We start from the raw sequence: 16,170 nt of genomic DNA on the forward strand, positions 1-16,170 counted from the left end.
TCTCTGCCGTGACGCTCTCCAGTGGTGCAATAAATCATGAGGTGCAGCCCTGCTGGAAGGCCTAGGAATCCAGGTCAGCGAGGAGGCGGGAGTTGGAATTTGCCCTGGATTAGGCTCAAGGGACTCTAGTTCAGGTCTGAGCCACAACACAGATCACTCTGCAAGTTTGGGGAAAGGCATGGCCATTCTGGGCCTGGAGGCTCCAGATGGGAACCCCAACAGGCAGTCTCTTAGGGCCAGGCTCCTGAGGGTCACCTTCACCCTGACACCTGCAGCAAACATGTCTTGACGGAAGACATAGTGCACCGGGAGGTGACCCCTGACCAGAAGCTCCTGTCCCGGCGACTCCTGACCAAGACGAACAGGATGCCCCGCTGGGCTGAGCGACTATTTCCTGCCAATGTTGCTCACTCAGTGTACATCCTGGAGGATTCTATTGTGGACCCACAGAACCAGACCATGACCACCTTCACTTGGAACATCAACCATGCCCGTCTGATGGTGAGACCCCTCCCTCTTGGTTTCCCCAGAACTAGAGAGCTCCAGGTACATGTGGCTAGGGAGCCATGAGGGAGCTTCTATGATCCAAGCAGATCTGAGGAGTGTTGGCTCTAGAGTACAAACTCAGATGATCTCTTCATCTGGTCATCTTCTCTGGACCTGTGTTTTGATTCAGTCATACAGTGGTGGAGGGGTTACCTGTTTTATAGAGTCGTTGTAAGTACTAAATGCAGAGCACTCACACTGTGCCTGGCACGTGTGTAGGTTGGGCCACAGGCATGATGCTGAGGGATGGAGGGAGGCAGCGGTTTTCAAACAGGAATCTGTCAAGCCATAAAGGGTACCTTGGATGTACCTTAGAGGGGGAGGACCTGGGCCCCTTGCCCCAGTTTGACTAGAGTCTTTTATCTGTCTATGTAATGGATTTCTGCCTGAGATTTCAGGGGAAAAGGGTTCCACATACCTTTGCTTTAAAAAAAAAAAAAAGGCTTGAAAACCCATGGTTTGGTTTAAGGAACATCCTACAGTATCTTCTCACCTGTGAGTACCCTAAAAGCTTCCAGAGAACTGTTATTTTCTTCTCAGTTAATCTTCACAATAACACAGGGAGGTGGGTATTACTCTCTGTTGTGCAAAGAGGAAAGTGAAGTTCAGAGAGGGGAAGTCACAGAGTGAGTAGGCAGCTTAATGCTCTGCCCCAGAGTTATCTGAGGGCCTCACAGCTGACTGCCCTGAGGGCACTACAGCTGTGTTTTGTAAATTACAAAGAAAAGATCCAGCTCTAAGAAATGTCTTTCAGTCCAGCTGTGACAGGTGTCTTAAGTGTTTCTCTTGGAAGTACAGGTCCACTTTCTCCTCTCTGATAATGAGCTGTGGTGATTGCCGGATTTTTCTTTTCTTTCTTTCTTTTTTTTTTTTTTTTTTTTTTTTTTGGTTGGGGGGATTGCCAGGAGCTCAAGGGCCAAAGTGGGTGGTGGGTGGAAGGCAGGTTGAAAACACCACACATGTCTAGATGTAAAGGTACAGAACATCCAGGAGATGGAGCTGGAAGGCCCTCCACTGATCTCAAGAGTCCATGTACCTTTTAGTTTGAAGGGTCAGAAGAGAGGTTTTTAGAGAGCAAAATGACCTTTTTTCATCTTCTTACTCTCTTCCCAAAGTGCAGCTTGGGAATGCAGTAAGGGAAAGGAATCGGTTTTCATTTTATTGCTTTACCTCGTGAAAAGAGGCAGGGAATCAAATTTATGTGCAAGCTGGCAAAGTGAAGGACTCCCACACGATTGTGGTTGGCTTGACTGCCTGCACAGGTGGTAGAGGAACGATGTGTTTACCGTGTGAACTCTGATAACAGCGGCTGGACCGAAATCTGCCGGGAAGCCTGGGTCTCCTCTAGCTTGTTCGGCGTCTCCAGAGCTGTCCAGGTGAGCAGCGTTGTTGTGGTGCTGGGGCTCTGGGGCCCAGGGCATGTAACATAGAGTCCAGGCTGGGGTTCAGTGGGCAGCTCAGAATCCTTCCCATTCTCATCTTTTGCCAGGAATTTGGTCTCGCCCGGTTCAAAAGCAACGTGACCAAGACTATGAAGGGTTTTGAATACATCTTGGCCAAGCTGCAAGGTGAGGGCTTTGCACACAGGCAGAGGCTGAGTCAAGTCCTAACTGCCCTGCCTGAGCTGGAGCCTGGAGCTGTCACCACCCTACTCTGAGCAACTCATCTGTACCCTGGGTATTTCCTTCAGGGCCTGGCACACAGGAGATGAATGTCCTGGGAGGTGATTTAGGTGGGTCTTGGCATTCTTTGAAACCAGTCCCCACCCTTTGCTCCAGGTGAGGCCCCTCCCAAAACCCTTGTTGAAACAGCCAAGGAAGCCAAGGAGAAGGCCAAGGAAACAGCACTGGCAGCTACAGAGAAGGCCAAGGACCTTGCCAGCAAGGCAGCCACCAAGAAGCAGCAGCAGCAGCAGCAGCAGTTTGTGTAGCCAGCCCAGGCCCTGGGGCCGCAGCACAGCAGACCACTTGCTCCAGTCCCTGTGCTCTTTCCTCCTTGTACTTTATTATTAAAAGTCAGCTTCCAGCCCTGTCTACTGTCTGGGTGGTGGGCTGGGGGTGGGTGTGTTGTTTGGCCTCTCCAGCACACCAGGCCGTTAACCCATGTCTGAGCTGGGCCTGCTTATTCCTGCATCAGGTGGCTGAGGATAGAGGTACAGTGACTTGCCCAGGGTCACGTTCAGGTGAAGTGGTCATAAACGCTAGACTGTAAGCTCCATGAGGGCAGAGACCTTTGTTTTATTTTCTGATGTGTCCCAAGTACCTGAAACAAAATCTTTCACATAACAGGCACTCAATAAATACTTGTTGAATTCAGTCGGCCCCAGCTCTGGAGTCAGAAAGCTTTGGTTCAAATCTTGACTCAACTGTTTCCTGGCTTTGGACCTCAGGCAGGTCACGTCACTCAGCCTCTATCCCACTGTGACAGACAGGGACTGAGGCCTCCAAGCTGTGAGGAGTAAAGGGGCACTGCCCTGTGTGGACAGCATTGTTTGTGGTGGCTACGGATCTCATTTCCTCTTTTCCAGTTTGTCTGTGGCTGGGAGTTCCCCCATTTTCACCAGGCAAGACCATGGACAGGAAGTTAAGAAAGAGGCTTTTAATGAAAATATAGTATGTGGAGGGCAAAGGCCAGGGGCCCTTGTTTAGGAAGGAACATGAGGACCCAAGAGGCTTCCTGCCCCTGTGGACAGCAGAGCCAAGTGCTACAAAAAACGCCTGGAAGGGTGGCCTGGGCCCAAGGTGCCTGCCCTGCAGGGCTCAGGGGGGCTCAGCACCCCGTCCTAGGTGGGACTGCCAGCAGCCAGCAGCAAGGTACGGGGAGCTCCTGTTCCCACACGGTCCTTTTAGTCCATTCCAACAGTACTCTGAGCAGCCCTGGAGGCTTAGGGCTCCAGCCTGGCAGAGCAGAGGGTGGGCTGAGGGTAGAGTTGCTCCAGGAGGCGAGGGTCATAGCCAGGTGCTGCCGCTGTGTGAGTAGCTGTGCTCCTGGCCCGCGCTGAAGCCCCGCAGCAGCTCAGCCTCGCCCCCGAACACCAGGCTCTCCACGTCCACCTCCAGCTCCTCTGCACAGGGAGCAGGCCAGTCAGGGGACCTAGGCCACTCAGCCCACTCGACCCCTCCGCTTAAGGGCACTTACCTTGGTCTGAGTCGGAGCGCTCAGAGGAGAGGCCTGAGGAGTCCAGGCTGTCTGCTCGCAGCCGCTCGCGCTCGCCAGCCCCGGCCAGCCCCCGGAGCTGCTCCAGCTGCTGCCGCAGGCTCTGCTGCTTGCTGCGCAGCTTCTCCTTGAGCCGCCGGGCCCGCTGCTCCTGCTCCTCCAGCTTCTGCAGATCCGAGGGAGCAAGGGGCTGGGGTCAGCTACCTGGGGTCTCGGGCCTCGCCCCAACACCACTCAACGGCGGACCGTGGCCACGTGCTGACTGCTTGCTCCAGACGGGCTCACTAGATCTGGGCCCCAGAGGGTTGCTCCCACATCCTACAGGAAGCTAGGCCCTCCTGCCCTTCTGTCCCATGTAAATGGCCCAGGAGTTCTGTCCAGATGGGTGGTGGAGGGAGGGCACCACGATCTCAAAGGCCCTTGGGGCCCAGTCAAGTGATGTGAAGGAGTGGAGTGTCTGGTGTCAGGCAACAGGGACTGCGGGGGACTGGGGCACACCAGTGAGTGCATACTAAGGCTTCAGGCAGTGGCCCAGGCCCATTACTGCCACATGGAAACAGGCCCAGTGTTGCCAGATCTCCCAGTTTTTTAAAGAGAAGCAGGGAAATCACATTTTTTCATGTCAAATGTCCTTTTAAGTGCTGCCAACTAATTTAAATTTTTAGAAAACTAGACCAAAAAAAGGCTACCAGTTTGTAACTCCTCAAGACCCTCCCAGGAGTCCTAAGTCTTCAGCATTAGTCCCCTTCTGCTGCCCCCACGCAACCTCTGCCAGCCTTGAGTTCCAGGGACTGGAGGACCAAGGGCTCTCCCATCAGGGTCCTCAATGGACGGAAGCCTGCATTCAGTCAGCAAGAAGGGGAGAATTGGGTGAGGGGGCATTTGGACTGGGAGTAGATGAATGAATAAGAGCTGCCCAGGCAAAGATAGGGGAGGAAGAAGCATCCAGGCAGAGGGAAAATGGGAAAAGCATGGAGAGTTCAGCTTTTTTGGTGAGGAATGGGGAAAGATGAGACCAGTGGCAAGGCCTGTGTTGTGAAGGGCCTTGAGTTTCACAGGAAGTAAGAAACTGAAACTGTCCTGTCAGGAGCCATGGAAGGTTTTCAGCAGGAGGCAAACCTCGACAGATCTATGTGGTACAAAGAACATTCTAGGGCAAGGTGGGGAGGACAGCCAGGTGGAGGCAAAACAAGAAGCAGGGAGTCCAGGAGAGGGGTGACGGGGCTTCAAGGAAGGAGCAATCCCTAGGTCCTGCCCACGGGCCAGCCAGCACCCAAGGTCACACATCATCCCTCTGAGAACCAAGTCAGCAACTCCATGTGAGAAACTGGAGCCGGCTATCTGGCCAGGGTGTTATTCAGCCACAATGAGGAGAACGCAGGCACCTATGGGACAGTGCTGACAGTTTCCACACCACGATTTATTTGCTGCATGGCACCTCCATCTGTCTCTGCCACTGCCCCCTGTGCCCACAACAGGGCCTGGCAGAGCAGGTGCTCACTTGTTGAAGAAAAGAATGCAAGTCAGGAGACCTAGGCCTCGGCTCTGAATCTGCCTCTCATCAGCCGGCTCTGCCTCCATTTCTTCCTCTGTCAAAAGGGCCAGGAGAGCAGGAAGAGGCCTCTACTGTTTCCAAGTCCCTTCTAATCCCCACTCTGTGGAGCTGCCTTGTGCTTGAGTCAGCACACCCCACTCCCATCCACCAGGGGGCGCTGAGCTCAGCCCGGGCAGCAGCAAGAGCCCTAGGAAGGTGGCTCACTGGCGTCCTCTTGGTACTTTCCCCCTCCTGGCCTCTGGAGCTGCCTCACAAAGCAGCGTCAGGACACCCCCCCGGCCCCCCCGACCCGCCGAGAACGGGAGGCCTTCAAGGATGGGGGAGAGGAAGAGCAAGAAACAGCCCTCTCCAGTCCGAGGGACCCTTACACATGACCCCTCACAGAATGCCCCCCATACAGAGGAGGAAATGAAGTCCGGAGAGACTACGTAACTCGCTCAGGGTCTCACAGTTGGGATCCAAGTAATAATTGCTGTAATAACAAGTGAACTTTTTTTTTTTTTCGGTACGCGGGCCTCTCACTGTTGTGGCCTCTCCCGTTGCGGAGCACAGGCTCCGGACGCGCAGGCTCAGCGGCCATGGCTCACGGGCCCAGCCGCTCCGCGGCATGTGGGATCTTCCCAGACCGGGGCACGAACCCGTGTGCCCTGCATCGGCAGGCGGACTCTCAACCACTGTGCCACCAGGGAAGCCCAACAAGTGAACTTTTATTGGAAGAACTTGCTTAAAGCCTCAGAACAATCCTGAGTTATTTTCTGCTTTTCTTCCTACTTAACAAATTTGGAAACTAAAAGCACAGAGAACTGTCCAATGTCAGGCAGTTGGGCTATCACGTCAGACCTCTCTCCCCAGTTCCACCCAGCCCCTCCCTACTACCCCTCTCCAAGCATCCTGGCAAGCTGGCCCTGGGGCGCCAGAGTAGCTTCTTACCTGGATGTGCATCCTGGCCCTGCGCAGAAGGCTCAGTGTGGTGTATCGGGCACAGTCAGCCCCCAGGGGCATCTGCTGCTTCAGCTGCTCCAGGCACCGCTTCAGCTGGGCCCTCCTGTGGGGGAAGGGGTCTAGAGGGCAGTGCCAGCCCAGGCTTGCTGGCCAGATGAGGGACAGCAGGGGAGGGAAGGCCAGAGGGAGGCAGTTCCTGGGGCCTGGTGCTATCAGGGCAGGGTTGGGACTCACCTGCGCTTCTCCAGCTCGTTGTGCACAGACCTGCCAATGCCAGGGAGGATGGGGTGAGGGGGCGTCAGCTACTGCCCACACCTTCAGTCCCAGGGCTCCCAGGGCCTCAAAATTCGCTACAGATGTGTGTCCCAAACTAGCCCACTGTGGGGACCTTGTGCTGGCCTCAGGCACCTGAGTCCCAGGCAGAGGCAGAGACAGTAAGGAGGCCTGCCCAGGTGACTGTGGGGTCCAAAGGAGGCCCCCTAGCAGCAATCAGGAAGGGCTTCCTGAACAGGTGACATTTGAACTGAGCCCAGCAACACAAGTTACCCAAAATGGGTAGTGGGGGGAGAGGCATTCAAATTGGGGGGAACAGTGTGCAAAGGGTTGAGAGGAGGAGAGAAAAGGAGAAAGCCTGTGGGGGAAAGCGAGTGGTTTGATATGTGCAGTATTAGGAGTGTGAGTGGAAGCAGGACCCAGAACTATTCACCGTTCCAAACACATCAGGGGTGCCCGAGAAATAGTCCTTGAACGAAGAGTGTGTGTTTGGGGGATGGGGAAATGGCAGGAGGTGTCTGAATGCCTTCAGAGCAGGGTACCTGGCCCAGAAGATGCGAGCAATAAGGAGGAAGTTGGCAGTGGAGGGGCCCGATGAAGGACGGCGCCCATCCTCCCATTCCCCGCTGCCCCAGGCCCTCCTCACCGCCCACTGTCCAGCGCGCCAGGAGCCTGGGGAGACCGCTTCCTCCTCCTGTGGACTGGGCCCGGACCTCGGTGTGGGCACAGGGACGCATAGCCATGCTCTGCCTCTGCGAGAGACAGCCCCGCCCGCGTCAGGCTGGGGCTAGGTCCAGCGGGGTCCCCTGGCACGGCACGGTCACGGAGGGGCTTTTAGCTACAGGGCCATTTCCCCAACCACTCCAGCCCCACTGCCCGCGGACCCCTAAATTGAGGGCCGGAGTGCCCCAGGACTACTGCCCTAAGGCCATGCATCCTTCAAGTTGGGAGCCAAGTCCAGCCCAGGCCAGTGTCAGCGAGGCCGCCGCCTGGAGTCCGACCAAGGGTTCTTCCTCACCTCTCTCGCGGCGATCCAGGAACTCCGCCGCCTGCAGCAAGACCTGGATGTTGCTGGCCACGGGTTCCATGTCGGCGACAGCTGGCTGCGGGCGGGCCTAGGGTGCTGGCCGGAGCAGCGGCTGCAGCACTTTTGTTACAATGTAACTGACACGGTGCAACAAACACAGACGCCCGGCCCGCCCCCGGAACGCCCCGCCCCGGGACAGCCCAGCTCTTGGCCCCGCCCCTGGAACGCGCCCGGGAACCGCAGCCCACCCTCCGCGAGCCCGCCCCCTAGGACTCCCTTAGGGCTTCTATGGGCGCCGGCTCCAGGCCCGGCCCTTGGGCGAACTCCTGGGCTGGGGGTGGGGATGGGGTTGTGCTTCGTCTTGCCGCTTCGCTCAGCGACCCAGCGCCGGTTACTTGGCTTTTCTGGGCCTCAGTCTCCAGCCCCGTGCTGGTGGCGAGAGGCCCTCACACTGAGTGGTGCTCTGGAGGCCGGTGGTCCCGGGGAGGCCCCTGGCTCCGCCGCTGCACGTGGGCGCCACGGAGGTGGGGCCGGCGGGCACCCTCGCCCATTTGCTCTTTGCCTCTTGAGGCTCGCGGACGTCACCTTGGGGGCGGGGCAGGGGGGGCCTCTCAGGCACTATTGGCTGCATGCAGCTCCGCCCTCTCCCGCTGCTGGTCAACAAGTTCGGGCGGGAAAAGGAGCAGGTTTCAAATTTGAAAACCCTGGCGATGGGGGCGGGGTTGAGCGGGGAACGGGGCCCAGTGCGCAAGCGCCGGGGGAGGGGGCGCGGACCTGGCTCCTGCGCTCCAGGGTCTGTGCCCTTGCCTGTTGCCATCTGCCCCCGTAGCCCCCACTGGGCTCCTCCTCATCTGCAGGGAAGCTATTGTTGCTACGAAAACGTCAAAAGGGTAGCAACTTGAGAACTGGCTTGCTTCAGAGTCCTGGGTTCTGGAGCCAACAAAGTTGAGTTCCTGTCCTGTCACCGCTACTTCTCAGCTGTGTGACTCGGGAAGTGCCCTCCCTCCTGTAAGCTCGGGAAGCCCTGAGACAGCTTCTTTGAAAGATCAGAGCCCACGCCTATGCCGTGCATTTCCAAGGCCTGTAGCAACCTCACGCAAGCTTCTTCCTCCCACAGAGCCCCTGGTTGCCTTACTCAGTCCATGAGCCATTCTTTTTTTTTTTTTCAATATTTATTTGTTTATTTAGCTGCGCCGGGTCTTAGTTGCAGCGTGCAGGATCTCGCTCCCTGACCAGGGATGGAAACCGGGCCCCTTGCATTGGGAGCGTGGAGTCTTAACCAGTGGACCACCAGGGAAGTCCCCATGAGCCCTTCTTTAACGTGACTTTCTAGCCTCCCGAAGAAGATGATGCGGTGATTTCTAGGGGCAGCACCAGTAGGTGTAGCCACACCTTCGGGGACAGTGACAGTCTAAGGGTGGAGACCGGAAGATAAAAGCAGCTGTTACAGGGTGGAGCATTACTGCCAGGCTGGGGCTGAATCTGTGACCTGGAAATGGAGAGGAGGGAGAAGGAGGAACTAGGTTCTCTATAAAGAGACAGTCCTGTGTAAACACATGGCACATGGCAGTCAGTCCTCAGTTCCTTGGAAAAAAGCCTTTGAGTTTCTCTAAGAGTCAATTCCAGAGGAATCACTGACATGCTCAGCCAGAACTGCTGCCTGGGACTATCCACCCCTTCACCCACCCATTCACTCATGAAATATTTGCTGAGCACTTGCTGGACCTTAGGCACTGTGCTGGGAACTGGAGAATACAAGCGTGAGCAAAACCAGACAGGGTTCTAGCCTCTTCAGAGCTCTCAGGTGAGGGGCAGAGAGACCGACATAGTAATCACACAGTAGAGATACACTCTGACAGGTCCTCACAGGAAAAGACAATGTAAGGGCACGTCCTAAGGAGAATTTGACCTAATCAGGGAGGTCAAAGAAGGTTTTTCTGGGGAAGTGGATGAGTAGGTTTTATCTATGTATAGGAGGAATGTAGAATTCCAGACACACTAACAGCAGGTGCAAAGTCCCTGAGGCTGAAAGGAATGTATGCAGATGGAAAGAAGGCCAATGTGGCCAGCATAGAGATCAAAGAGCATGGAGCAGGCAGACACTGGAGAGGCTGGCAGGGCCCAGAACAGGCTGAAGTGTTCCCCAAACCCCCACCTGCAATTAGTTATGTCTGAAGAAAGGAGTCACAAGACTTGTGAATGAATTTCCAATTTTATTTCACTAAAGTCAGCACCCACACAGTGTAGGCACAAACCCACTAGTCAGATATCTGGGACCCAGGTGGCCCAGCCTTGGAGCAGGGGTAGGATTGGGGCAGGGTTGCGGGGGGAGTGTCTGAAGGAGGAGAGCTCCCAGCAGAAGGAGGGAGCTCTTAAAGAGTTAGGGCTGCTCCAGCTGGAGGCTGTGGAAGTGAGGCAGGGGCTGCAAGGGGGGCTGGAGTAACCACATTGAGGAGTTTGGACTTCATCCTAGTTGGACTCCCTCCTACCCCTAGGAGGGTAGGATTCGAGGTAGGGAACAACATGGCCTCAGGGCTCCCATGAATTGGGCCAGGGCCACTGGCCAGAGGAGCAGAAAGCAATCCTTCCCAGGGAGCAGGAAGGTGGGGAGGATGGGGCTCCTGCCCCAAGCCCTTGGATGCTCTTCTGAGCCCCTCTGAGAAAATACTAGTGCTAGTGCCATCTGCACAGGGCTAGGCAGAGGCCTCCAGGGCTCTTGCCCCCTCAGCAGTGACTGGTCTTAGAACCTCTTCCCCAGACCCCCAGGTCCTGCATGGTCCAGCCTGCACACTGCAGCCTGTGGCCTCCCTGCTGGCTCCCCACCCCTTGGCCCTGCCTGCCTACAGTAATTGTAGCTATGCTGCCTGCACTTCAGTGCAGGTTCTGTCAGAAACCAGTATCCTCTGGGCTCCAAGGGACAGTACCTGCCTCTGTGCCCTGAGTGGGAGAGGAGAAGGAGACCCCTACCCTGCTGTCTTGCCCCAATAGGACTCCTTGAAGAGGGCAGCTTGCAGGGCCCTGGCGCCAGGCTCACCATCCTCTCCCACCCTAAGGACAGGATGCCTGAGGAGATGGCTCCTGCCATTCCCCTAGAACCCTTTCACTTCCTTCCCCGCAGCTGAGAGTAACAGCGGGAGGGGAGGTGGGAGTTGGGGCAGTATTGGAGCTAGGGCTCGGCTCAGACCCCGGACCCTGCCCAGCCCCTCCCTATGCTCCCTGCCCCAGCCTCTCCCACTTCACTCATCCTCCCCTCTTCCCAGAGAGTAGCATTCCTTAGTCACTGAGCTAACCAGGTTGTACCCCTGCTGAAAGGCCCACCAGGAATCCCTTGGCCCTCAGGACAAAGTTCAAGCTGGGCTGTGCCCCTCCTCCTGCCATGTCAGGCCACACACCCTGCCCTTGCCCATTTCCCTGCCTCTGCCAGCTTGGCTTAAATGTCACTTCCTGCAGGAAGTTCTCAGACCTCCAGTTTTCAGAGCATCCTTCTGAAAGCAGCAGTGGCCCTGTGTCCCTCAGGGTCAGCCTCCTCTGTCTGACTATAACCGCCGGGATAGAGGAAGACAGTGTTAAGAAAGGGGCTTGGCCAAGCTATAGTGGGGGAGCAGGGGGCGGTGGGCCTTGGTGGGCCTGAGTTTCTATGTGCACAAGAGGCTGGTGGTGTAGCAGTCAACAGGCCCCCAACTTGGAGGCCACAGTTGGAATGCCAACCCCCCCAGGCATGTTGTCAGGGGCTGCACAACACAGTGATTGACAGAGTCAGGGAGGCTAGCTGCTCCCTCTTTAAGTGCAGCGGAATAGGCATGAGGCCAGGCCTGGCTAGACTACAGTCCCAGTTACCCTGGATGGGGTCACTGGGAAAAGGCCTCTGTAGGACCTGTAGTACGTCCACTTTTTTATTCCTGATATAGGTAGTTTCTCTCTCTCCCCCCAGCCTGTCTTTCTGAGAGTTTATCAATTTTGTTAATTTGTTTAAAGAATCAACTTTGGATTTCTTTTGCTCCTTTGTTTCTAGTTTATTAAGATGGAAATGTACATAATTCACTTTATTCCTTTCTTCTTTTCTGCACATTGCTTTCACTGTATCCCCAAAACTTTGATGTATTATAGTTTTGTTTTATTTTGTTTTTCATTCACATAGAGATATTTTCAGAATTTTTCTTTGACCTGAGACCTGTGGGTAATCTGAAGTGTTTTTCATAATGTCCAAATATTTGGGAATTTTCTAGATGTCTTTTTGTTATTGGTTTGTAATTTAATTCTATGATGGTTAGAGAATATACTCTTATGATTTTGATCATTTGAAATTTATCAAGGCTTGTATGGTCCAGTGTATGATCTATCTTGATGAAGGTTCATAGGCATGTAAAAATAACGTGCATCCTCCGGTTGTTGTGTAGTGTTCTCAAAGTGTCAAATTAAGTTGGTTGGACTTCCCTGGTGGCGCAGTGGTTAAGAATCCACCTGCCAGTGCAGGGGACATGGGTCCGATTCCTGGTCTGGGAAGATCCCACATGCCGCGGAGCAGCTAAGCCCATACACCACAACTACTGAAGCCCGCGCGCCCTAGAGCCCATGCTCTGCAGCAAAAGAAGCCACCGCAAAGAGAAGCCCGCGCACCGCAATGAAGAGTAGCCCCCGCTCACCACAACTAGAGAAAGCCCACGCGCAGCAACAAAGACCCAACACAACCAAAAAATTAAATTTAATTAAAAAAAAATTAAGTTGGTTCATTGTGTTGCAAAAAAGAAAAAAAGTTTATATCTTTACTGATTTTGTTTTCTCTACTATTCTATCAAGTACTGAGAGATAAGTTTTTAAAATCTCCAAATTTAATTGTGGAATTGTCTATTTATCTCTCTAGTTCTGTCACATTTTACTTTATATGTTGTGAAACTCTAGGTGCATATGCATTTATGATTGTTATATCTTCTTGTTGACCTAATTATTTTTGTATTCTGAAAAATCCCTCTTTATCTTTGGCAATCTTCTTTGCTTTAATACTATTTTGATATTAATATAGTCACAACAGCTTTTGATTAGTGTTCTCATCGTGTGTTTTTTCCCATCTTTTTACCCTTAACCTACCAGTGTCAGTATTTAATATGTTTATCTTGTAAATAGCATATGATTGGGGAGTTCCCCCCCGTGGTCTGATAATCTCTGCCTTTGAATTGTGTTTAATAAAATTATTTTGACATAGTTGATTTTAAGGTCTATCATTTTGATTTTTATTTTGTATTTGTCCCATCTGTCCTTTTCCCCTTTTCCCTCCTTTTCTGACTGCTTTTGGATTATTTGAGTCTTTATCAGGCTTCCATTGTATATCTACGATTGGCTTCTTATCATTACCTCTTTCAAGTGGTCTTTCAAGTGTTCACTTTAAGAACTATAATAGGGCTTCCAAAAAAAAAAAAAAGAACTATAATAATATATATCTTGGGACTTCCCTGGTGGTCCAGTGGGTAAGAGTCCGTGCTCCCAATGCAGAGGACCCGGGTTCGATCCCTGGTCAGGAAACTAGATCCCACATGCATGCCGCAACTAAAGATCCTGCATGGCACAGCGAAGATCCCAAGTGCTGCAACTAAGACATGGCACAGCCAAAATAAATTAATTTTTTAAAAAAGAACTATAATAATATATGTCTTTAAATTATCACAGTCTACCTTGAATTAATATTATACAATTTTAAACATAATGTAAGAAACATATACTATTATGCTCCCTTTTACTCTCTACCACCATTTTTACTACTGTTGTTATATATTTTATTTCTATATGTATTAAAATTCCTAAAACATTGCTATAATCCTGCTTTAAACAGTCAATTGACTTTTTTAAAAATTAAGAATAAGCAATCTTTTATATTTCATCACACTTTACCATTTCCAGCATTCTTCATTCTGTCCTGTAGATCTGGGTTTAAGCTGGTACCGTTTTCCTTCAACCAAAGGAACTGCCTTTGGCGTTTCTTATAGTGTGGGACTTTTGACAACACATTCTACCAGCTTTTGTTGATTGAAAATGTATTATTTCATCTTCATTTTGGAAGCATATTTACACTACATATAAGATTCTAGGTTGACTGCCTTTCAGCACTTTAGTTATGTCACTCATTTGCCTTTTGACTAGTACTTCTTTTCCAAGTCAGCTGGAATTCTTATCGCTCTCCCCCCACATATGTAATGTGTCTTTTTCCTCTATTTCTTTTTATTTTTTGCAGATTCAAAGAGTATATTTTTATTTTACCATGTAAATAATTTTGGAAATATGACAGTACATTCAATATAAGCAATTTTAATACTGCCATATTATACGTGAGAGAGGCAGTAGAGAAGAGTATCACGGATATTTTTACTACAGAGAAATAGTTTACCACAGCCCTCAAGAAGGTACATGGGGAGTCACCATGAGGAAAGAAGTTGGAAAAAAATATCATTCCTGCAGCTCTGAGAATCCTTGGGTGGGACCTGTGGAGGCAGGAGGTGCCTGTGGAGATGGACAGCAGACTGCAGAGGTGCACCATGGCCTGTTGCTGCCATCTTTCTTTGGTCTTATATCCACATTGCCACCATGATTCTCTCATACTATGATATTTGAGAACATCCCAAGATAAGAAGTGATAACCATTTAATATGTTCTTAAATGCTTTAGCTTCTTTCAGCTTCTCTAAGACTTTCTGCTTGGTGCTTCTATTACCTCCAGAGTTGAATGCCACTCCAAACTCACTGTCACATCCTCATCTGCATACTAGGGCCTCTTGTGGGTCATGTGCTGTCAGGGACCAGCGAGTCTGTAAAGATCTATTTTGTTTTAATATTTTCTCTTTATCTTTGATTTTCAGCTGTTGGATATGATACACCTGCATGTGGTTTTCTTTGTGTTTGTCTTGCTTGGTTTGTTTTGAGCTTCTGGAAAGTTTTTCGATCTTTATTTCTTCAAATATTTTTCCCCCCCTATTCTGTCTCTCATCTCTTTGACCCCAATTTCATGTACGTTTCCCAGTTTCATAGTATATCAAGGGTAATTGATGCTGTTAATGTATTTATATGTTTTTTTTACTCTCTGCTTCAATGTGGATAAGTTCTATTTACTTGTCTTCAAGTTTGCTTATTCTTTCTTCTATAACATCCAATTTGGTGTTTAGCCCATCCATTGTAGTTTTTATTTCAGCTATCGTATTTTTCAGATCTAGAATTTCCACTTAGTCATTTTTTGAAAGCTTTCTATCCATATCCCAGAATATCTCATTATCCCACGTGTTAATTTCCTAGGGCTTCCATAACAAAGTATTATAACTGAGTGGCTTACAAAAACAACAATTTGTTCTCTCACAGTTCTGGAGAAGTCCAAACTCCAGATGTCAGCAGGGTTGGCTCTCTCCTGAGGGAGCATCTGTCTCAGGCCTCTCTCCTCACCTCTGGGGCTGCCAGCAATCCTTGGTTTTCCTTGGCTTGCAGATGCATCACTTCAGTCTCTGCCTCCATCTTCACAAGGCATTCTCCCCTGTGTCTCTCTGTGTCCAAACTTCCCTCTTCTTCTTCTTTTTTAAAAAATATTTATTTATTTATTTATTTTGACTGCACTGGGTCTTAGTTGCGGCACATGGGATCTTTAATTGCGGCATGTGGGCTTCTTAGTTGCGGCAATGCTGACTTCTTAGTTGCGGCATGCAAACTTTTAGTTGTGGCATGTATGCAGGATCTAGTTCCCCGACCAGGGATCAAACCCAGGCCCCCTGCATTGGGAGCGTGAACTCTTACCCACTGGACCACCAGGGAAGTCCCAAACTTCCCTCTTCTTATAAGGACACCAGTCACTGGATTAGGGCCCAAGCTGACCTCATTTTATAACCATATCTGTAAGGACCCTATTTCCAAATTAGGTCACGTTCAAAGGTTCTGGGTGAACATGAATTTTTGAGGGACACTATTCAACTCATTATTCCCCCTTCTCTATCCCAATTATTGTTCTTTTCCCATTAAGTATTTTATATATTTATAATAGTTGTTGTATGTCCTTGTCTGCTAATTCCAATAACTTGGCGTTTTTTTTATGTGGAGGGGACTTCTTCTATTGATTCTGTTTTCTCTTTAAAATTAAAGCACATTTTCTTGCTTCTTCTCATGTCTTATAAATTTTTACTGATTCTAGAATATAAAAGTGAGGGAAAATATAATGGAGTATAACCATATTGAGGTATATATTGTTCTGCTTTGTTTTGGTTATTTTCTTAAGAGTGCAAGTCCTTACCTATCTGGCAGTCAGAGGGAGAGGCCCATCATTCAGATTCCTCTTGAGCTGAGCTTTGTGAGAAGTTTAGCAAACTGTACAATTAGAAGGAACACACTCCACACGAGACCACCATCACTTCTGACCCTAACTGCAAGTTCAGGGGTTTCTCAAAACCACTGTTGGGGATGGCAGTTTGCCAGGACTCACAGAACCCACTCAAAGCTATTATACTCACTATATACACTGTATTATACAGTTTCTTACAGGGAAGGGATACAGATTAAGATTAGCCAAGGGAAGAAGCTCATGAGTCTGGGGAAGTATGAAATGTGGAACTTGGGACTTCCCTGGTGGCACAGTGGTTAAGAATCTGCCTGCCAATGCAGGGGACATGGGTTCGAGCCCTGGTCTAGGAAGATCCCACATGCCACGGAGC

The 16,170-nt window shown here is 50.9% G+C and overlaps 1 protein-coding gene across 1 annotated transcript; it reads right to left on the reverse strand.

Moving 5' to 3' along the window:
• Positions 1 to 3,124: 3,124 nt before the first annotated feature.
• Positions 3,125 to 7,633, reverse strand: MXD3 (MAX dimerization protein 3). Its single transcript, XM_007102873.2, has 6 exons — positions 7,491 to 7,633; positions 7,119 to 7,224; positions 6,434 to 6,463; positions 6,188 to 6,302; positions 3,685 to 3,868; positions 3,125 to 3,610 (listed from the first exon to the last, which is right to left on the reverse strand). The coding sequence occupies exons 1-6, from the start codon at positions 7,558 to 7,560 to the stop codon at positions 3,495 to 3,497; spliced, it is 621 nt and encodes a 206-aa protein (XP_007102935.1). The 5' UTR covers positions 7,561 to 7,633; the 3' UTR covers positions 3,125 to 3,494.
• Positions 7,634 to 16,170: the final 8,537 nt, after the last annotated feature.

Source organism: Physeter macrocephalus, chromosome 2 (assembly GCF_002837175.3).
Source record: "Physeter macrocephalus isolate SW-GA chromosome 2, ASM283717v5, whole genome shotgun sequence".
NCBI classification, from domain to species: Eukaryota; Metazoa; Chordata; class Mammalia; order Artiodactyla; family Physeteridae; genus Physeter; species Physeter macrocephalus.